The following is a 21,691-nucleotide window of genomic DNA, read 5'->3' on the forward strand; positions in this document are numbered from 1 at the left end:
CACCGACAACAGCCTTAGTAAATACGCGAGGCGCCGAGGTACGAGCGTGGTGCTCGCGTGCAACGCTCAGGGATTCCCCGTGCCAACCACCAGGTAACCTTTCGCGTGTCTCGCGTAAATATCCAGTCCGGGGATATCCTCGAAGCGTTTACGTTTCGCGTTGATATCGTTGTACGGTCGGTTGGTAGTTCTCCGGGGCGCACGAAACGTCGGTATCCGCGGATTCTTTTCGTTCGCGATCGTGCCGCTATTGAACCATCCGGTTACGTTGTGTTTCGTAGAGCCGGTCGGATTCAAGTCACCGATATTGTCCAGCGACCTTAGCCTAAGCGGGTACTCGAGACGAATGGGCACGAGCGTGGTGCTAGCGTGCAACGCTCAGGGATTCCCCGTGCCAACGACCAGGTAAATCCGAGCATCGAGCGTCCCGAAAGAGCGACGATCGAACGCGGTGTACGATCGATTTCAGAGCCGGTCGGAGCAAGGTCGCCCCGATTAACGTCGGACGACCTGAGCCGCACGATCGGGCGATCCGAGGGTCAGCCAATCTCCATTTTTTGCGCCGCGCAGGGAAGCCCTGTGCCCACCACTAGGTAAAGGATTCACCGTGTCCATCGGGTTATCGGTTAAATTTCCGCGACAAAATAAACAACCTCGATTCCCGATGGAATTGGTTAACGCGGTCCATCGTCGTCGTCGTCGTTGTCGTTTCGGTTGGAGACTACTCCTGTTCCCGTGTCACGGACCGATACGGAAAGTTGCATCGCGGAATAATCGGGCGTGAAATGTTGTTTAGAGCCGGTCGGGAGCAAGGCGCCAGCTTTTGCCGGGGACCAGAAACTATCTCTGTTGGTACGAAGAGTAAACACGGACGTTAGTTTGCCGTGCAATGCCCAGGGCCATCCCACTCCTGTGTATAGGTACGAAACTGGGTGACTCGAACGTTTGCGGGTGTTTTCGGCCGAGAGCAAAAGGAATAAGGGCACGGTACAACGGAATATCGGAACGTTGCGGATACGGTGTCGATGAAAAAGTTCGCGGGGTGTACCCTGTCCGAGGGAACTCGGGAACGACGTCGATAAATTTTAACGGCATTCCGCGTCACTTCGTTATTCCCCTGCTTAGAGCCTGTGGGGATCAAAGCGCCCGCTTTTCTGGGAGACGTTAAGTCGTTCTTCTTCCTCCGTAAAGAGGGGTCGGAAGCGAGCATGCCGTGCAATGCCCAGGGGCATCCTGTTCCCGTAACCAGGTACTAAATTATCCATTGAAAGCCATCGACTACCGTCGCGACCCAGATCGTCGTCGCGGGCGTCGCTCGGGCGTTCTCCGATGGACCGCGAGACCGAGCGATTTTTCCTCCCGTTCGTTCTTTTTTTTCTTTCCCCCTCTTTCTTTTCTCTTTTCGCTTCGAGGAGGATCACCGGTCGCCGAGCAACGATTCCCATAAGCCCGTTAAGTGGCAACGGGTCAGGTGGGAATCTTGCTTCCTCGCGAGTATCGTGTTCGGTAATTCGATACAGTTAGTCCCGGTAGAACGGCCTCGAGGACGGTCTTCATAGCCCTGGTTCGTTAATCCTGTGACAGAGCCGGTCGCCACGAAGAAGCCAAAGTTCTCGAGTGACGCGAAGCTGTCTTGGTACGATCGCGGTACCGGCCAAGATCTCACCCTGTTCTGTCCCGCGCAGGGGTTCCCAGTTCCAACCTATAGGTACGCGCCAATTGTATTCTAATCGTAGGGTGTTAGTCAAAGAGCATCCGGCTCGCAGCATGGCCCTGTTATCTTTGTGTGATTCGTTAGAACCGGTCGGCAGCAAAGCGCCAACCTTGACGGGCAATTTAAAGGGTGGCTGGATGGAGAACAAAGCGGCCTCCAGTGTCGTGCTCTCCTGTCCCGCGCAAGGGTACCCCGTGCCTTCGTTTAGGTAACTGTTTTCTCCCCCCTTCGAATTCTGCCTGCTTCTCTTCGTTCGCGAAGTAGTTAACCCTCGGCGGTCCGTCGCCCCAGGATTCTTCTCGTTCCACGGAAGCCGGTAACATCGACGCGAACGGTGGCGAATTATTTCTTAATTCGTCCACCCTTCTTGTTTCCGTCTACGGATCGTAGCGCGCGTTTCTTTATCGCGGAAGACACGGATTTCGTTCGTAACGAAGGAACATCGATTACAGGTGTTGATAATTTACGAAAAATAATTTCTATTAGACCGCCAAGGGTTAACCTCGATACGACTCTTACGGGCCGTACGGTCGTTCGAACGCGAGAATCGTCGCGGCATTGTTCTCCAATCGCCGCGAACCGAGCGTCACTTATCGGTCCAATTTGTTTCCATTACGTTGCCTTGGCCTTCTTTTTTCATTGTCCCCGCGTCCCGTACGCCGTACGTTGCCGGGTGTTCCCGCTTCCGACGTCGAAAGTAGAACAATTAATTTCGCCCCGTTCGTCGCGTGTGTATGCATTGTTAGAACCGGTTGGCAGCAAAGCACCGGCGTTCACGGGAGACGTAAAGGGCGTATGGCTGGAAAAGGCAGCGGGGACCAGCAGCGTGTTGCCGTGTCCGGCGCAAGGATACCCCGTCCCCTCGTTTAGGTAAAGAGCGAGCCATCGGTGATAATTAAAAAGACGCGAGGCGAGAGGAGACGAGGCGAGAGGTGGCGAGACGATGGTCGTCGATCGATCGGGAGCAGCCATCGACCGCAATAGAGAAAGCGCTCCGGGTCTCCTGGATTCCGTTTCTCCTCGGTCACTTTCCCCGATGCTTCTCTCCTCGTCGCTTCTTTCCTCCCTTGGCGAGATCGAGGGGTCCCCTGTTCCGCCGGAGCGATTGCATAACCGTACGATAAGAACCGCGCAGCCTCGAGAGTGGCGTTATCTCGTTGACAGCTTTTGTTTTGCGTATGATCAGAACCAGTCGGGAGCAAAGCGCCAGCGTTGACGGGGATCGTGAAAGGGATTATATTGGAGGCCAAATCGATGTCCAGTGTCGTGATATTTTGTCCAGCGCAGGGCTATCCCGTGCCCTCGTTTAGGTAAACGTGTACGATACGTAGAGGAAGGAGCGGGCCTCTCCGGCGAACCTCGCGACTAAAAACGGTGTATAGTATCCGTGGTTGCGTTCCCGTATTATCTCACGGTCGAAGGTATCTACGAAGCGTCTCGACGCTTTATCGTCGGGCGACGTTACGGCCGTTGAATATTGGACGTTGACTCGGTCAACGACACCGCCTCTATCGACTCATCCGACGATAAAGCGCGAACGATGTGTTTTTTAACCGAACCTCGCACACGAATCTTTATCGCATGGCGACGCGAACATCGGCAGAACCGATCGGGACCAAGGCTCCGGCGTTCACCAACGAGTTGAGAGGCGGTTGGCTGAAGAAGAGATCGAATTCCAGCGGCGTCCTCTCGTGCCCTGCTCAGGGACACCCTGTGCCCTCCTTTAGGTAAACGTTCGTACCGTATTCGCGTTTCCTGATAGGTTTCGTAACCGTTGTTTCGAATAGAACCGGTCGGGGGCAAAGCGCCGGCGTTGACGGGCGACTTGAAGGGCGGATGGAAAGAGAGGAGTCGCGAGTCGACGGTCGTCCTGTTCTGCCCGGCTCAGGGTTATCCCGTGCCCAGTTTTAGGTAACAGCTTTCATTGGGATTCGAAATACGTGACTCTGTGCGCTCTTTGTGACCGTTAGAGCCGATCGGTAGCAAAGGCCCGGCGCTGACCGGGGAAATGAAACGCGGTTGGAAGGAAAAGAGCGCTCTCGCCAGCGTGGTGATGACGTGCCCGGCTCAGGGATATCCTGTACCCAACTATAGGTAAAAGCTTCGAGCTCGTTGCCCGACCAACGACTCTCGTTTCTTTGCTCGATAGAACCGGTCGGTAGCAAAGCGCCCTCGATTCTCGGCGAGAAGGGAAGCTTGATGGAGAGGCGCAACGGCACGCACATCGTGATACCCTGCCAAGGGCAGGGTTACCCTGTTCCAACGTTCAGGTAAATCGGCGAACGGTCAGTTGGTTGGTCGTTCTCCTCCCGCGAATATCGTTTTCCTTCGATCGAAGGTGGATAGTTAGGCGCGGCGGAGACGTTTCCTCGGTTTTTCGTTCACGTTTGTTTGTTTCTTTTTTCTGGCGAAGAACCGGTAGGAAGTAAGGCGCCCTCCGTTTCTGGCGACGCAAAACGATGGCAGAAGACCAAAACCTCGATGGGATTCGCGGTGCAGTGCCAAGCGCAGGGTCACCCGGTACCGGCGTTCAGGTACTCGCGACGACGACCGTTTCTCCGTTATCGATCGTCTTTAATCCCGTTTACCGCATCGAGCGAGCGAGCGAACCGACGCGATTTCGGAGGAGCTCCGTTCCCCGACGCCTCGCGTCGGGGTAGCTCCTCCGAGCGAAACTCTGCGTAATTGTTACCTCGCCAGAACCATTGGGAGCGAAGGGGCCGATGTTCTCGAGCGACGACCGCGTCAACTCGTTCGTGCGTGCCGCGGGACGCCCGTCGACGCTACTCTGTCCCGCACAGGGGTTCCCAGTTCCGTCGTTCAGGTAAATCATCAGATCGGTTTCGTACGGAACTCATTTTCTCTCGGGGTGTTTGTTGGACGTAGAACCGGTTGGATCCAAGGCGCCCGCCTTTCAGAGCGACGCGAAAAGCGTCACCTACGTCAGAGCCGCGAAAACCTCGCTCGCGATTACGTGCGCCGCTCAGGCCTCGCCACCCCCGACTCACAGGTAACACGATGTTTCTTCGCGAGACGCAGCGGCGGTGGCGCGATCTGCTCGCAGGGCAAGTACTCGCGTGTCGGTAGGAAAAGTATTTATTCGACCGTATGCACTCGGACGCGAGTCTTGCGTCTATCGACTTTCGAGAAATCAATTCTTATTCCACGTTCGGTCTTCGATCACCGAGTCGAACGCTCCCGAGTGCAAACGGTCAACTCGTTTACCTTGTGAATGTCAGAGCCCGCGGGTCGAGTGTCCCCGAAGTTTCCAAAGTCTGCGAAAAGCGACTCCTTCGAGCTGCCGAACGAAGCCGAGACGAGCTTGCTCTGCGACGCCCAGGCCTTCCCTGCTCCTGCGTTTAGGTCAGTCAAACTTCCATCCATCGATTACCGTAGAACCTGCGAACGGTCCCTAGAATCGCCATCCTCCATTCGCAGCTAACTCGCTCCTCGATCTCTCGCGTTGATCGCGATTCTTCCAAGAAGAAGAATCGCGATTCACGCGGACGTCGTTAACTTGTATCTTGCGAATGTTAGAGCCCGCAGGTCACGTGTCCCCGAAGTTCCCGAAGGTCGCGAAAAGCAATTCGTTCGAGGTGCCGTACGAAGTCGAGACGAGCTTGCTCTGCGATGCCCAGGCGTTCCCTGCTCCCGCGTTTAGGTCAGTCAAAGTTCCATCCATGCTCGTCGATTGCTTCTTCTTCGTCGAAGAATCGCGATTCACGCGGACGTCGTTAACTTGTATCTTGCGAATGTTAGAGCCCGCAGGTCACGTGTCCCCGAAGTTCCCGAAGGTCGCGAAAATCAATTCGTTCGAGGTGCCGCACGAAGTCGGGACGAGTTTGCTCTGCGACGCCCAGGCCTTCCCCGCTCCCGCGTTTAGGTCAGTCAAAGTTCATTCGTGGCCGTCGATTCGCAGATTACCCGTACGGTCTGTAAACGGTGGCCAGAGTGGCCACCTGCGATCCACAGGTAACTCTTCCCTGGTGTTCGCGGCGGTGGCGCGATCCACGCGCAGGGCAAGTACGCGCGAATCGGGGAAATATTGTCGTTTAACCCCGAGGGGGCGAGTGGGACGGATGCAGGGTCGTTTCGATCCACGAAGAAAAAGTGTATAAAATTGAAAACTGACCGGATCGCTTTGCCTCTGCATCCGTCGCGCGTGGTTTAATTCTCGTGCTTTGTGAACGTCAGAGCCCGCGGGTCGGGTGTCCCCGAAGTTCCCGAAGTCGGCGAAAATCGACTCCTTCGAGATGGCGAACGAAGCGGAGATGAGCTTGCTCTGCGACGCCCAGGCGTTCCCTGCTCCCGCGTTTAGGTCAGTGAACGTTCATCGATGCCCGTCGATACGCGGATTACCATTAATCGGGAGATTACCGTAGAGCCTGTGAACGGTGCCAAGCCTAGAGTCGCGTCCACCGCCAAGTACGACGTTCTCGGCAGCTACGTCGGGACTCCCGTAACGATGCTCTGCCCCGCGCAGGGCCACCCTCTTCCAGCTTTTAGGTATTTATCGTACGGTGATTCGCGCAGATTCCGCGCACACTCGAGCCTCTCTCGTTTCTCTATCCAGAGCCGGTGAGCGGCGCGGCGCCGAAAGTGCCACCCACGGCTAAAATAACAGTCCTCTCGCTAGCGGAACGGGAACCCATGGCCTTGCTGTGTCAAGCTCAAGCGCATCCATTGCCGATCTTCAGGTACGCTTGGACGGGCAACGGGAAACGGTCTTCCGACGCGTCCCGCGACATCGTCCGGCTTACGAGTTCGAGGTCGATGGACCGTGCACACGGAACGGTGTCTCGGTTGCTCGCTCGCGTCGAACGTCTCGTTCCGTCGCGTCGAGCGTATCGACCGGTAACGCGAATCTTTCCTCGTTTTTGCTTTCTAGAGCCGGTCGGTGGTAGTCCTCCTCGGTTGCCGCCTCGATCGAAACTCGACGGATTGACCAATGTCCAGGGCCAAGCTTCGACGTTGCTCTGCGAGGCTCAGGCCAGTCCTCCGCCTCTGTACAGGTGAGCAACGTACGAGAGCGTCGCGACTCCTCTTCTCGGTTACTTCGATCCTCGTTTTCGCGCTGGTTCTTTCGTTTAAACATTCGCGCGAAACGTCGCGCGTCCCTCCATCGTACACGCTCGCGTCAAACCTCTTATTCCGTCGCGTGGAGCGCATCGACCGGTAGCGCGAATCTTTCCTCGTTTTTGCTTTCTAGAGCCGGTAGGTGGTAGTCCTCCTCGGTTGCCGCCTCGATCGAAATTCGACGGATCGAGCAATGTCCAGGGCCAAGCTTCGACGTTGCTCTGCGAGGCTCAGGCCAGTCCTCCGCCTCTGTACAGGTGAGCAACGTACGAGAGCGTCGCGACTCCTCTTCTCGGTTACTTCGATCCTCGTCTTCGCGTTGTTACTTCGTTTACACGTTCGCGCGTCCCTCCCTCGTGCATCGACGACGCACTCGACAACGACGACAAAGCGTTATCCCCATTCGGAGATTTTACGGTATTGCAGAGCCACGGGGTAGCGTACGTCCAAACGCGCGGGACAAGGACGTCAATGGACTGAAGAGGGACGTTCTAGTCGATCTAATGGTGGGGCTGCCGTGTCCCGTTCAAGGTTTCCCGGCGCCCACGTTCAGGTACGGGACCGTAGGATAGAGAAACAAAGGGGAGTCGAAGTTTGCCTCGGGCGGTGGCGATCCTGGTCGGGTGCTCGGTCGTTTTCGCTTCGATCGTCGCGAGACACGCGCGAACGATTCCCACTCGGGGTACTGTTCGCAGAACCGACGGGGAACGTCAAGCCTCGTATCGCCGGCGAACGTTACGAGGGTGGGAAACTCGTGGACGTTCCGTGGACGAAGGTGGTGGCCCTGGACTGCGCGACTCAGGGATTTCCTGTCCCAGTGACAAGGTACAAGCGCGAACGAAACTGTCCAGTTTTACGTCTCGAGACACGATCATCGGGTTTCAGAGGGCACGAACAAGATAGCTCCGCGATCCTCGGGCAAGAAATTCGAAAGGGAAGTGGTTTTGGCTGCTAGAGGTCAGGATGTCGCGTTGAATCACGCGCTTCAGGGATTCCCCGTGCCCCTGACAAGGTAGACGCCCCGTAAACACCCCCCCTCGTTCGTCAGTCGTTCCTTAGTACCCTCGTTGTCGTCGTCGTCGTCGTCGATGAGTCGAATCAGTTGATATCTGTACGTTCCGATGGACCGATTGCCGCCACCCGAGGAGCGGCGCGCTTCTTCTCAGGTGAGTAAGTCGCATGCGATCGTTTAACGTGGTCCACTGTCAGGATGCCGAGCAACGGGATGGAAGAAGAGGTACGTATGTATTCTGTGTTTGATATCTCGCGGCGGGAGGGGTTCCCTGTGTGCGACGATCCGTAGTTCTCTTTTTTTTGCAACGAGATCGTTCGTCGAGTCGAACCGTAGATTCGAAAGATTAGTAGAAAGATGGTAGAAGGCACACCGGGAACCCCTTTCTCGCGAAGCAACCTTTGCAACGATCGATAAATTGACAAAACCGAATCTAATTATCGAGAGAGTAAAAAAAAAAAAAAAAAATGAAAAAAAAATATCAATACGAGAAGGGACGAGTTTGGTATTCTGGGCAATAAAATGGTATCCTTCCAGAACCGTCCGGTCGTACTGCCCCAAAAGGGACTGGAGACGGCCTTAATAAGTACCGCGGGGTAGAGGGCGAGTCTCTGGCGCTGGCGTGTGCGGCACAAGGCTTTCCTGCCCCGATCTCTAGGTACACAAAAGTTCCGTATAGCTTCTCTCTTTTTTTTCTTTTGTTTGGTCGTTTGTCTTGCTCCGCAGAGCACGGATCCTATTTTCGAAGCGTTCCATCCTTACCCTCTACCCCGTGTCGGGTGGCGGTACCGCAAAATCCGAGAAGTTGGACGTTTGACAGAGGCCGATGAAAGACGAGAAAGAAATGAAACGGCTTACGGCAAAGAGAGAGAAAAAAGAAATAGAAAATGAAAAAAGAAAAGTAAATTACCAAACGTATCGAAGACAGGGGAACGAGGACACAGGGTAGCCTCGAACGAAACGGCAAGGGAGAAAAGAGCGAGCGGTCGAAGCACGGATACCGACCATCCAAGATTCCCAACGCCCGAGTAGCCGCTCGCGAACGATCCGTAGCGGTGGCGCGAGGGCGTAGATAACGAAATAACGAGGAAACAGGGCCGAGTCTCTATCGTCGCGAGTCGACACGGGCCTTACCGTGGTTTTGGTTTTGTATGTGTTTCTCTCGAAACGTTTGATCGCGGCTCGAAAGATTCTGGCAAAAGAGACGGTAAAGAGAGTAAACGAACGATCGATCAAGACCGAATGGAATCAGGAAAGTGTCTATCCCGTATCCGGGGCCAATCGGACGTGTTGGTTTTCAGTGCCAACTGGAGCCCCGTGGCGCAACCCCGAGATAGGTGACCGAAGCGCGACTCCGAAAAGGATGCGGGCCCTCTTCTCCTTCGGTAACCTCGGTGCTGATCCGGGTGGTCCGAGAGGGTGTCACCCGATCAATGGGGCGAACAATGTTGCCCTGCACCTGCACACCTCCAATAAGTCCCACGATATCTGGCTGGTAAGTCCTCGCCGCCTTCGTGTCTCCGTTCATCCGTTCGTGTTTTTCACCCTCCTCGCAACCTTCTCTCTCTCTTTCTCTCGCACACACACATTCGCCAGCAGGATTGTTTGTAATACGTGTACGTCCGAGTTGTCCAGCCGCTGCACCATCGTCGCACCCGTCGCTCCGTTTGGCCGGTTTCGTTCCGTGCGCGGAAAGTTTTCCTTTATTCGTATCGCGGCGAGCGTCTTCAACGCGAGTTCACCGTCCCGGAGCGAATCGTTTCCTGGATCGTTTCTCTTCGTTGCGTGTCCACGGTTCCGGGCGATCGATCGCGTTGCGTCTCGAGTCGTTCGGGAAGGCGTCGCGACGACGTGGCGTACGGGCGGTTACGACGACTCGGTGGTCGTTACCGGGTTTCCGAAGATCGTCGCTCGGTCAACTCTCTGGTTCGTAACGTTCGACTCGCTCGCTCCCGCGTTCGCGCACGTTTCGTTTCCGGTCGCGACGAAGTTGCCGCTGCCAGCCTCCTGTCCGTCCCTTTCCCGGCCTGCTCTGCTTTTACGACCGCTGTACGTTCCAGCTGCGCTGAAACTCTCCTTCTTTCTGATTAAGTTTTGCGAGACACGCGCTAATGAGCCGGCAGTAGAGACAGAAGCCCGCGCCCAGAGACGCCCAAAGCCCTAGCCATGATACATACGTGTAACGAAAAAGGGAAACGAAACCAGTGTGGAGAGCGAAGCGGACGGAAACTGGTCTATCGAGCGGGACGCGACTCGTCTCGCCACGTCTGGTCTGGTCTGGTCTCGTCTCGTCTCGTCTCGTCCCGTCTCGTCTCGCTTCGCCGCGTCTCGACCGTTCGACGCGCACTCGTTTACTCGCGGATCAGAGCGAATCGAACGATACCGCGACCGAACGAGAGAGACGTTTCAATTGGCTTCGTTTCGCACGAGCTTTTCATTTTCAACGGGAATCGACCCGGCGCGAAGCTCGCTACTTCGTTCCGGCGACCGACTCGCAAAACAATCCCTTTCGTCCTGTCGTTTCAGATGGTACAAGTTCATCGAAGGCTCCTCCCGTCGTCAACCGGTTCAGCTCAACGATCGCGTGCGCCAAGTAAGCGGTACCCTGATCATCCGCGAAGCTCGCGTCGAGGACTCCGGCAAGTATCTGTGCATCGTGAACAATTCCGTCGGCGGAGAGAGCGTCGAGACCGTGTTGACAGTTACCGCACCGTTGGCCGCGGAAATCGAACCCAACACCCAGACCATAGACTTCGGCAGACCGGCCACCTTCACCTGCAACGTACGCGGAAACCCCATCAAGACCATCTCGTGGCTCAAAGACGGCAAACCCCTTGGACTCGAGGAACCGGTGCTGAGGATCGAGAGCGTCAAGAAGGAGGACAAGGGAATGTATCAGTGCTTCGTTAGGAACGACCAGGAAAGCGCCCAGGCAACCGCCGAATTGAAACTCGGCGGCAGATGTAAGTCCAACGTCCCGACCAACCTCGTTGACTTTAATTAATTAAAAAGAAACGTTTCCACGCCCGCAGTCGAACCCCCGCAGATCCGTCAGGCATTCGCCGAGGAGACTCTTCAACCCGGACCGAGCATGTTCTTGAAGTGTGTCGCCAGCGGAAACCCAACTCCGGAGATCACCTGGGAACTCGATGGCAAACGGCTATCCAACACCGAAAGGCTTCAAGTGGGACAGTACGTTACGGTGAACGGCGACGTGGTTTCTCACCTGAACATCTCCAGTATTCACACCAACGACGGTGGACTCTACAAATGTATCGCTGCTTCGAAGGTGAGCGGTGTTTTCTTCCTTTCAGCTTCGTTCGTTTACAATGGACACGCCTGACGCGAACCTTTTCTTTCGTGCACAGGTTGGATCCGCGGAACACTCGGCTCGTCTCAACGTTTACGGCTTACCCTTCATTCGCCACATGGACAAAAAGGCAATCGTCGCCGGTGAAACTCTTCGCGTGACCTGCCCCGTTGCCGGATATCCGATCGAGAGCATCGTCTGGGAACGAGACACGAGAGTATTGCCGATCAACAGGAAACAGAAGGTCTTCCCCAACGGCACGCTGATCATCGAGAACGTCGAGAGACTGAGCGATCAGGCAACCTACACTTGCGTGGCACGCAACGCACAAGGCTACAGCGCGAGAGGAACGCTCGAGGTCCAAGTTATGGGTAAGTGCGATCCTCCTTTGTTCGACTCTTGCCGGGAATACTCGCGAACGGTTCGACGCCGCTCGCGACGAAACTTTCGTTACAAAGGTTTCCAGAGCGGCGAAATAAGGGACACGCTGCCCTTTGAAAGTTTCGTTCCAGTTGGAATTCTTCTACTTTTATCGCCGCGAAACGAGCAAATGTCACGAAAATGTTCATTCTCGATATTTTTGAACGCACTTACGGATCGATCTCGAAGGAACGAAACTCGGAGGGACAGCGTCGCTCCTCGAATTCGAGTCTTCTTGTTTGTTCCGCTCGGCGAACCAGCAAAGTTTCGTCGAAATCGGCGTCGAACGGTCAGCGGGTGTTCCCGATCGGTATCGACCGCGCGTAATCGTTTATCGCGTACGGAATAATTGTCCGAGAGAAAGTTTCGTAACGAGCGAAATCGCGGACATTTCCGAAACGATGATATCTTTCTCGAAGGAAGAACCGCGTACGGACGCATACCCGCGTAAAACATTCTTTACAGGTGTGAAGGCGTTGGACGATACGACGGAACGTTGCCACGATTAGCGTTCGACGTTCCATCGCAGCCGTAACGATTCTTTCGGCGAAACTCGGCTCCTTTCGACGGTGTCGATAGGACCGGATGTATCGGGTTCGCGTCCCGTACCACGGGCGTACCCTAACCGTAGTTACGCGCGGTATCCGAGAATTCGCGAACGCAAAACGGACACGGACGCGGACACGCACACGGACGATAGACCCCGTTGCGGATCGCGCGTACACCGCGACGGTGCGCCCCGACGGAGAGGCACGAGCGCTTCCGTTCGGAACGTGGAGAAATTGGTATGGCGGTGGCCGACGATCGACCGTAAGAAATCCGCCGCATTCGACTAATCGGAATCGTTCTCTCTTCGCGCGTCCACCGCTGAAAGTATCGGTCGGCGGGTCGGTTGCGCAACGTCGCGAGTTTCGCGGTGGAAAGAGAATGTTCGAAAATGAGGGTCGAATCGCGCGCAACCGAGCCCTCGACGCTTCGCGGGACCGAGAACACGCGACGTTACGAGACGCTCGTGCTCGCGCGTGACGCACAGACGCGGCCCGTCGTGATACGTCCATACATCGATCCTCCACCCTCAGTGCCGCCCACGATACAGCAGTTCTCGTTCACGAAGCTACCCATGAACGCCGGAGAGTTCGCTAATCTGCAGTGTATCGTACCGACCGGTGACCTGCCTTTGAACATACGTTGGAGCTATCCCGGAGAAGAGATGGGCGGTTCCTCCGGCGTACTTGCGAAGAAGGTCGCGGATCGCGTTAGCATGCTCATGATCTCGGTCATCACCGCGAGACACGCGGGGGAGTACGTTTGCACCGCTGAAAACGCGGCTGGAACGGCGTCCCACTCGACCACGCTCACCGTAAATGGTTCGGGACTAGTTTTTTCTCGTTTCGCCTTAATTTCGTTTCGTTGCGTTTCGCATCACATTCGGGACTATTTTTCGTTTCAAGTTGCGTTCGTTTCGTTACGTTTCGCACCATCCTGGCAAAGAGCACAGTAGCGAATCCCTGTTGTATCCCGATCCGACGTCCCGCATCGAGAACCCCGCAAGGTCTACCATCGAACGGGTACGAAGTCGTTCGCTCGAGACAACGAGGAACGACGAGGAACGGTGCGCGTTCGAAACGGACGACGATAGACCGCGACGACGATCCACGGAGGACTCGAGATTCTAACGCACGATGACTTCAGTCGGCCCGCAGCTTCTACCGATCGCTTTCAATGCCGAAGTCGCCAACTCGGGAGACTCCGTGTCCGTGCCTTGCTCGATATTGAAGGGCGACATGCCCATGGACATATCGTGGGCGTTCAACGGCGTGCCGATCGACGCCTCGAAAGACGCTAGCATCACCGTCACTAGAATCAGCAAACACCTGAGCACCCTTAGCATCGACGGCGTCTCTGCAAGACACGCCGGAGATTACGCCTGCTCCGCATCGAATCTCGCCGGTTCCGTCAGTCGATCGGCAACCTTAACGGTGAACGGTACGATTCCCTCATCGGTATCCTCGTCCAGCTGCCATTTTGCGCGCGCAAATCCCGCTTTCGTCCGAATTCTCCTTCCATACCCGTGAAACGGTACCGATTCTTCCCCCTTCCCCTCGGAGAGACCATTCGGACCGTAGCCGCGCGCGATCGTTCTTCGAGTATCTTCGCCGCCATACCAACCCCGCGTCGTCGATCGTTTTCTACGTCGCTAACCTTCCATCGTTCGTTGGAAGGGTCGCGCGCGTAATCGGCGCTCGTTCCTCCTCGCTTGGACTCCTCTAGTCGTTGGTTTCCAGTCGCCCCGCAAATACTCCCCTTCAGTTTCGGGGACGAGCCCGCCAGCTGGGCCGAGCTCATCTCCGTTACTTGCACCGTGACCAAGGGCGATCAGCCTCTCGAGATATCGTGGGCCTTTAACGGGACTCCGATCGACAGCCGCCATGGATCCGACGTCGTCATCGCGAGCACTAACAAGAAAAACAGCGTTCTGACCATCGAGTCGGTCGCGGCCAGACACGCCGGGGATTACACTTGTTCCGCGTCTAATCGCGCCGGCGCCACGACGCACTCGGCTCGGTTAATCGTAAACGGTACGCGCCGTGCGCAAGATGTCTCTTTTCATTTTTTTTATTTGCGTTCTCTCCTCTCGACCTAACCCTCCCCCGCGAATCCTCCCCCTTCTTTCCTGATCCCTCGCGCTTCCGTCCCTCGCACCGTTCGCGTCCCCCGAGGGTCCTCCGGAGGATCGCGATCCCTTTGGCACGATCGACGCTCGGATCTGCGACGCAGGCGCGGCTGCGACCGGGGGGCTCTCGTTCGAGGTACGATCGAGTTCTCGGAGGTTGCCGAACCCCCGGATTCGTTCGTCGGTTCGTTCGTTCTCACGTCGAATCCTGTCGCACGCGTCGTTTCGCGCAGTCGCGCCACAGATCCTCCAGTTCTCTTTCGGCGACGATCCCCTCAACTCCGGCGAGATGCTGTCGCTTTCCTGCACGATCCTCAAGGGCGACTTCCCGGTGACCTTGACGTGGACGTTCGACGACACCCCGATAGACTCGAGCCGACCGGACGTTAATATCGTAACCAATAAGAGGTTCAGCTTCTTGAGCATCGACAGCGTGGTGGCGAGGCACGCCGGAAGATACAAGTGCATCGCGACCAATGCCGCTGGATCTGACAGTCACACCGCTGTACTCTCGGTCAACGGTACCCCCCTTGTACACGAATTTATTGATTTGCGATTGTACCGCCGGGTAGGAAAATAAAAAAAAAAAAGAAAAACATAAGAAACATCGGAAAACGCACCGACGATCCGTGGAGGCGGACGTCGATCGAGACGCGAAGAGAAAATTTGGCCCGCGAGTTGGAGAACGCGCGAGAAGGTAAACGGGAGGGACGTAGGTAGAGCTGCCTCGGGCGGGTCGGTCGGTGCGTTTTCCGATCGCTTTGTCCAAGTTGAGTATCGTCGAAGGCCACTGTCGTCGTCGCGTCGACGATCGAACGCCCGCACTGATTGTCCGCGCGTGGAAACGGAGAAGGTAAATAGGTTATCGTCGGTGACGACGGCAGGTAAGGACACGGTCCATCCCGCGGATGCAGCGAGACGATGGCCCGTGTTTGTTCTTCGCGTTGTCCGTATTGCTTCTTCGTTTACAGTTTTAATGGTACTCTATTGTTTTACGTCCCACTCTCTTTCATCTCTATCCCACGATCCCGTAAGCAGCCGTTGTTCGATCAGCTCCCCCCATGGTCACCGATTCATCCCCCACGGCTCCGGGCGCGTGGTTCGCGTGGCAAAACGAACGGCGCGAGAGCCGCGTCGTCCCTCTCTGGTAGAGCTCCATGCGCGCGACGAACGAAAGAAAAGACGAGAAAACGAAGAAAAAAAAAGAAAGGAAAAGAAACGAAAAAAAGGAGAAATGATTTTCGATCGGTTGCAGTCGCGCCGCAATTGGCGCCTTTCGTGTTCGGTGACGAGGCCGCCAACGCGGGAGAGATGGCCACCGTTCAGTGCGCCGCGATAAAAGGCGATCTGCCGTTGAGGATCGTGTGGTCGCTGAACGGTCGGCCTATCGATGTCGGACGCGTGTCCGGCGGCCACGGTTACGACACCGCCGACATCGTCGTGACCAGAGGTAGTAAACGGATCAGCACCCTGACGATAGACTCGGTAGCCGCAAGACACGCGGGCGAGTATAAGTGCACCGCGACTAACGCAGCCGGATCCGCAGCGCACACCTCGGTTCTTTCAGTGAACGGTACGCTTTGGTCGGGCTGATACTGGCCGAGATCGGTTGGTCGGTCGACCGCGCGAAACAAGTCGGGGGTATGCGGCGATTCGCGCCACTGAGGGTGAAGGTGGAACGGATCCTCTTCCGCGTTCCCGCGATCAGTTCCCTGCGTCGATTCGGACGTTCGTGCGTGCCGTGCTCGCAATCCATGGCGTTGTTGTCGGGTCGACAGTACCGCCGCGCATCGCCCCGTTCGAAATGGCCGAGAAGGCCGTGAATCGGGGCGATTCCGTCTCGGCCGTCTGCACCGTGGTCAACGGCGATTCCCCGCTCGAGATCGGCTGGGCGCTCAACGATACGCCCATCGACCAGACGCACCGGATATCCGTCACTACCACCAAAAGGAACAGCCTGCTGTCCATTGAGTCGGCCAGTCCGAGTAACGCGGGCACGTACACCTGCGTTGCCTCGAACGCAGCCGGCGCAACCAGCTACTCGACGGAATTGACAGTGAACGGTACCTACGTGTATCACACAGAGACATCCGAACGTCGATATCCTTCGTCAGTCCCCCCGTTTCCCCCGTTTATACGCGTTCTTCTCGGGAGGTAGGCGCGCGTCGAGACCGAAAGGTGTCGGAGTAACTCGTACGGCGAGGAAAACGATCCCGCGATGCTTCCAGTCGCGCCGCAGATAGCCCCGTTCGTCGTCACCGAGGAGCCGGCCAACTGGGGCGACTCGATTTCCGTGGTCTGCGCCATTTTCAAGGGCGATCTACCGATGGAGATCACATGGACGTTGAACGGCGAGCCGATCGGTCGCGATCGTTCGGACATTAACATCGTGGCCACCACGCGAAAGAATAGCATCCTCAGCATCGAGTCGGTCACCGCGAGACACGCGGGCGAGTACGCTTGCACCGCGTCCAACAAGGCCGGAGCGACCAGTCACTCCTCCATCTTGGCCGTGAACGGTACTTTTGTTCGACGGTAGACGTCCTCCGACAAATTTCCCTCTTCTCGCAATCCCTACTCTCTCGTCACCGTCACCCCGTTGGCTCCGATCGGTGGTGGGTCGGGACACTCTCGCGTTCGGGCGTCGCGCGTTCCTTTCCCTTTACGAGAATCTTTCCTCGGTCCTGCCTCGAGCCTCTCCGCGCGCACCGATGCACCGATGCACCGATGCACCGCGAGGCGTCGGTCCCATCGTAGGTAGGGAGGTTCGGACGACGACGGATTTCCTCTGTTCGCTCTAGTTGCCCCCGAGATAGCTCCGTTCGTGATCAGCGAGGAGCCGGCCAATTGGGGCGAGACGATCTCCGTGATGTGCGCTATTCTGAAGGGCGATCTACCGATCGAGATCACCTGGGCGTTGAACGGCGAGCCGATCGGCCGCGATCGGTCGGACGTTACCATCCTGGCGACCACGCGAAAGAATAGCATCCTCAGCATCGAGGCCGTGGCCGCGAGACACGCGGGGGAGTACGCTTGCACCGCGTCGAACAAGGCCGGAGCGACCAGTCACTCGGCCATCCTGGCCGTGAACGGTACTTTTGTTCCACGGTAGACGTCCCACGACAATTTCCCTGTTTCTCGCATCCCTTGTCTCCGGTCGGTGGTCGTTCGGTACTCTCGGACGTCGAACGTCCCGCGTTTCTTTCACCGATACGCGTCGACTCTTCGAAGGTTTCGTCGGTACCGTCGGAGGTAGGGAGGATCGCGCGATGACGTATTCGTTTGTTCGGCCCAGTTGCCCCGGAGATAGCTCCGTTCGAGATCAGCGAGGAACCGGCGAACTGGGGCGAGTCGATCTCCGTGGTGTGCGCGATTCTGAAGGGCGATCTACCGATCGAGATCAGCTGGGCGTTGAACGGCGAGCCGATCGGTCGCGATCGTTCGGACATTACCATCCTGGCGACCACGCGAAAGAATAGCATCCTCAGCATCGAGGCCGTGGCCGCGAGACACGCGGGGGAGTACGCGTGCTCGGCGTCCAACAAGGCCGGAGCGACCAGTCACTCGTCCATCCTGGCCGTGAACGGTACTTTTGTTCCACGGTAGACGTCCCTCGACAATTTCCCTGTTTCTCGCATCCTTTGTCTCTCTCGTCATCGTTTCCCCCGTTGGCCCCGGTGGTCGGTGGCGGTTCGGTACTCGCGTTCCTTTTGCGATACGAATCGACGATTCTCCGTCGGCGGTCCCGTCCCAGCTAGGGAGGATCGAACGATGACGGTGTTCCTTTGTTCGCGCCAGTTGCCCCCGAGATAGCTCCGTTCGCGATCAGCGAGAAACCAGCGAACTGGGGAGACACGGTCACCGCAACCTGCACGATGTTGAAGGGCGATTCCCCGATTCGGATCGAATGGGCTCTGAACGGCGAACCGATCTCCCACGATTACCCCGATATATCGATCGCGACCAGCAAGCGCGTCAGTCTGCTGACGATCGACGCGGTGACGGCGAGTCACGCCGGGGTGTACACCTGCGTGGCCAGCAACGCCGCCGGTGGAACGAGTTTCGCCGCGACATTGGCCGTGAACGGTACGCGCGTTCCTTATTTACCTCGGTTTGCTTTCTTCTCGCGGGATGCATGCTCGACGCTCGGACAACTTTCCCACCCCATCGTCGACCACGCATCCTCACCGATCCCTTCGTTTCCTCGCGATCGGTTTCTTTCTCTCTCTCTCGATCGGGGGTCCTACATCTCGGTCGTTGTTGTCGTGACCGCAGTTGCCCCCGAAATCGTCCCGTTCGATATCGGAGAGGGACCCGCCAATTGGGGGGACACCGTCACCGCGACGTGCACGGTATTGAAGGGCGATCACCCGATCCAAATCGAATGGGCCCTGAACGGCGAACCGATTTCTCGAAGTCATTACGACATATCGATCATAAACACCAGCAAACGCGTCAGCCTGCTGACTATCGACGGCGTGACAGGGAGACACGCGGGAGAGTACACGTGTTCCGTCAGCAACGCAGCCGGTGGAACGAGTTATTCCGCATCTCTCGCCGTGAACGGTACAACGTTTCTTCCTGTATTCTCGTTCCCTTAGAGCCTTCTCTACTCTTCTCTTGTCTGCCATGCATGCGCGCAACAGTTTCGTTATCCCTGCGGCTTCCCACGATCCCGCGCGTTCAGGTATCCACGAGGACGAGGAAAAGACTACGACGTCGTTCTCGTCGACGAATCGTCCACGGCGACTATCGATCGAACGTGTTCCCGCGTGCTCCGCGCGGTAACCAACGACGCCCGAAACGCATCGCGTACCCGGTCCCATGAATGCTAAACGTGGTTTCGATGTCCTTGTAGTTGTGCCGCACATAGGGCCGTTCTCGATCAGTGACGGACCGGCTAACTCGGGAGACATGGTCTCGGCGACCTGTTCCATAATGAAAGGCGACTTTCCGGTAAAGATCGTGTGGAAGTTTAACGGTAGAACGATAGATTTCAACGATCCGGACGTTACGATCACGAGGATCAATTTGCGTATGAGCGCATTGAGCATCGAGTCCGTGGCAGCGAGACACGCGGGCAATTATACTTGCGTCGCGACGAACCGAGCTGGAAACGTCAGCCATTCGACGACTCTGGCCGTAAACGGTACCTATCTGAACAAGCACGCTTGCACGTCAAAACGATTTCTGCACAAGCATCGCCTCAAACCAATCAAAAATAAGTAAAAGCAACAAAACGAACGTGAACAAAAAAAAAAGAAAACGCATCCTTGACATTTGCCCATCCTCTCGTGTCTCTCGAACGAATTCTCTGCTCTTGTACGTTCTCCGTTCCCCGTTCCCTGGAAACGCGTCGTTCTTTCTCTCTCTCTTTCTCTGCGCGTGTTCCCTTTCTACGAAAAGGACGAGAATCCGTTGGAAGATCCTTTCGACCTTCGGTTATGTATCCACGCGTTCGCGTATCCGCTCGATTCTCTCGCAGTTGCACCGCAGATCTTCCCGTTTACGTTCGGCGACGAGCCGGTGAACTCGGGCGAAGCGATCTCGGCGACCTGCTCGATCCTGAAGGGAGACTTCCCGATGGACATTGCGTGGGCGTTCAACGGCGTCCCGATCGACGCCGAGAGCACGGATCAGTACACTATCACGAAGAGCAAGCGGCTGAGCGTGTTGGCGATCGATGCCGTGGCCGGCAGACACGTGGGAGAGTACACTTGCACGGTGTCGAACAGAGCTGGAGCCTCGAGCCACGCGGCGGCGTTAGCCGTGAACGGTAATACGCAGGCATGTGTGACGGACGTCGGGCCACGTCCGTTCACTTGTTCGTGTAGCTCGTGTTTCGGGAAAACCGGGGAAAAGCCTCCCTCCCCCCCCCTCTCTCTCTCTCTCTCTCCTGTTCTTTTCATTATTGCATCGTTCACCGCTGTTCGATATTCACACCTGTCCCGTTGTTCGTCGCGTGGACGCCCGGGGGACGCGTGGAAACGCGTCTTCGAGCCAGAAATCGACGAGGTCCGATCGATCGATCGAGAGGGTTCCTCGTTCGTACCGACCGTGATCGATATTCCGCGCACGTTTTCAGTCGCGCCGCAGATCGCGCCGTTTTCGATCGGCGACGAACCCGCGAATTGGGGCGAGGCAGTCTCGGCGGTGTGCACGGTCGTGAAGGGCGACCTGCCCATCGACGTATCGTGGGCTCTGAACGGCGAGCCCATCGGCAACGAGAATCACGGCGATGTCTCTATATCGAGCACCGGGAAACGGGTCAGTCTGATGACCATCGATGCGGTGAACGCCAGGCACGCCGGGGAGTACACTTGCACAGCCTCGAACGCAGCCGGAGCGACGAGCTATTCCTCCATCTTGGCCGTAAACGGTACGGAAATGCACGAATCGGATCACGCGATAGATCGCAAAACGAAACCACTGATCGTCGACAGCTCTCGTTGTCGCGCGTCCGAGAGCAAGATCGAGGCTACACCGCCCTCCCTCCGCAGAGTCCTCCGCATCGTCCCTCTCCGTCGCTTCTCTCCTCGCCCCGTACGTTTCACGCAACATGGACTTACAGGGTGACCGACGAGCCGGTAACCGTGATTCGAATACCATCGGCGAGCATCGTCTAGCGTTCTCGGTCGTTGTTTCCAGTCGCTCCGCAGATTGCGCCGTTCTCCGTTTCCGAGGAACCGGCCAATTGGGGCGAACAGATCTCGGCGATGTGTAGCATCTTGAAGGGCGACTCACCGATCGAGATACGGTGGAGTTTGAACGGAGAACCGATCACGCGCGCCACCTATCCGGACGTAACGATCACGAAAACTGGGAAAAAGACCTCGGTCCTGATCATCGACTCTGTCAGCGCGCGTCACGCAGGCGAATACACCTGCGTTGCGAGCAACTTGGTGGGATCCGTCAGCCGTTCCGCGGTGTTATCGGTGAACGGTACTACCACGCAATTACACAGATTAAGGCATCTCGCACAAGGCATCATCTCCCGTCGCAATGTATCATCCCCCGAAAGAATCTCGATCCCAAAGTTCCCCGCGACTCGGTTGGTTCTCCCGGTCGTAATCGGTCGTTCTCGCGATAACGAAGGTCGAGTACGCGTTTTCGTTTCCGAGCTTCTTCCAACGAAACGTCTCTATGTGGTTGTTCGTCCCGTAGTCTCTCCGCAGATCGCGCCAATCTCCTTCGGCGACGAGACCGTGAACGCCGGTGACTTGGTCTCGATACAATGCGTCGTGACCAAAGGTGATTCCCCTCTGGAGATTACATGGAGCTTCGATAGTCGGCCGATAAGATCCGATCGTATGGACGTGATCGTGTCCAGCTCCGGGAAACGCGTCAAGCAACTGACCATTGAGTCCGTAGCTGCGAGACACGCCGGGGAGTACACCTGCGTTGCCTCGAACGCGGCTGGATCGACCTCGCACTCGGCCAAACTGGACGTCAACGGTACACGCTTCTCCCGACGATGCTCCGGAC

At 56.7% G+C, this 21,691-nt stretch overlaps 2 protein-coding genes across 51 annotated transcripts in view; both read left to right on the forward strand.

Moving 5' to 3' along the window:
- Positions 1–21,691, forward strand: part of Dscam1 (Down syndrome cell adhesion molecule 1) — a 58,352-nt gene that overhangs the window by 23,401 nt on the left and 13,260 nt on the right. For 17 of the 50 annotated variants that reach the window (XM_076317746.1, XM_076317752.1, XM_076317754.1 and 14 more), the window contains exons 7-11: positions 7,217–7,343; positions 10,329–10,765; positions 10,835–11,091; positions 11,171–11,483; positions 15,462–15,779. In XM_076317746.1, the coding sequence (XP_076173861.1) occupies positions 7,217–7,343; positions 10,329–10,765; positions 10,835–11,091; positions 11,171–11,483; positions 15,462–15,779 (1,452 nt within the window). Of the gene's footprint in view, positions 1–1,584; positions 1,709–3,501; positions 3,626–4,127; positions 4,249–6,096; positions 6,221–7,216; positions 7,344–10,328; positions 10,766–10,834; positions 11,092–11,170; positions 11,484–12,611; positions 12,900–13,224; positions 13,519–13,817; positions 14,112–14,439; positions 14,728–15,461; positions 15,780–16,434; positions 16,726–17,501; positions 17,793–18,004; positions 18,293–19,064; positions 19,356–19,691; positions 19,983–20,291; positions 20,586–20,854; positions 21,149–21,370; positions 21,662–21,691 lie in introns of all 50 variants that reach the window. The other 33 variants (XM_076317767.1, XM_076317791.1, XM_076317788.1 and 30 more) reach the window with 23 other exon arrangements.
- LOC143149928 (cell adhesion molecule Dscam1-like) lies at positions 15,796–16,420 on the forward strand. Its single transcript, XM_076317804.1, has one exon. It carries the CDS (start codon positions 16,011–16,013, stop codon positions 16,362–16,364), a length of 354 nt encoding a protein of 117 aa, XP_076173919.1. The 5' UTR covers positions 15,796–16,010; the 3' UTR covers positions 16,365–16,420.

This window comes from Ptiloglossa arizonensis, chromosome 8, assembly GCF_051014685.1.
Source record: "Ptiloglossa arizonensis isolate GNS036 chromosome 8, iyPtiAriz1_principal, whole genome shotgun sequence".
In the NCBI taxonomy this organism is placed as follows: Eukaryota; Metazoa; Arthropoda; class Insecta; order Hymenoptera; family Colletidae; genus Ptiloglossa; species Ptiloglossa arizonensis.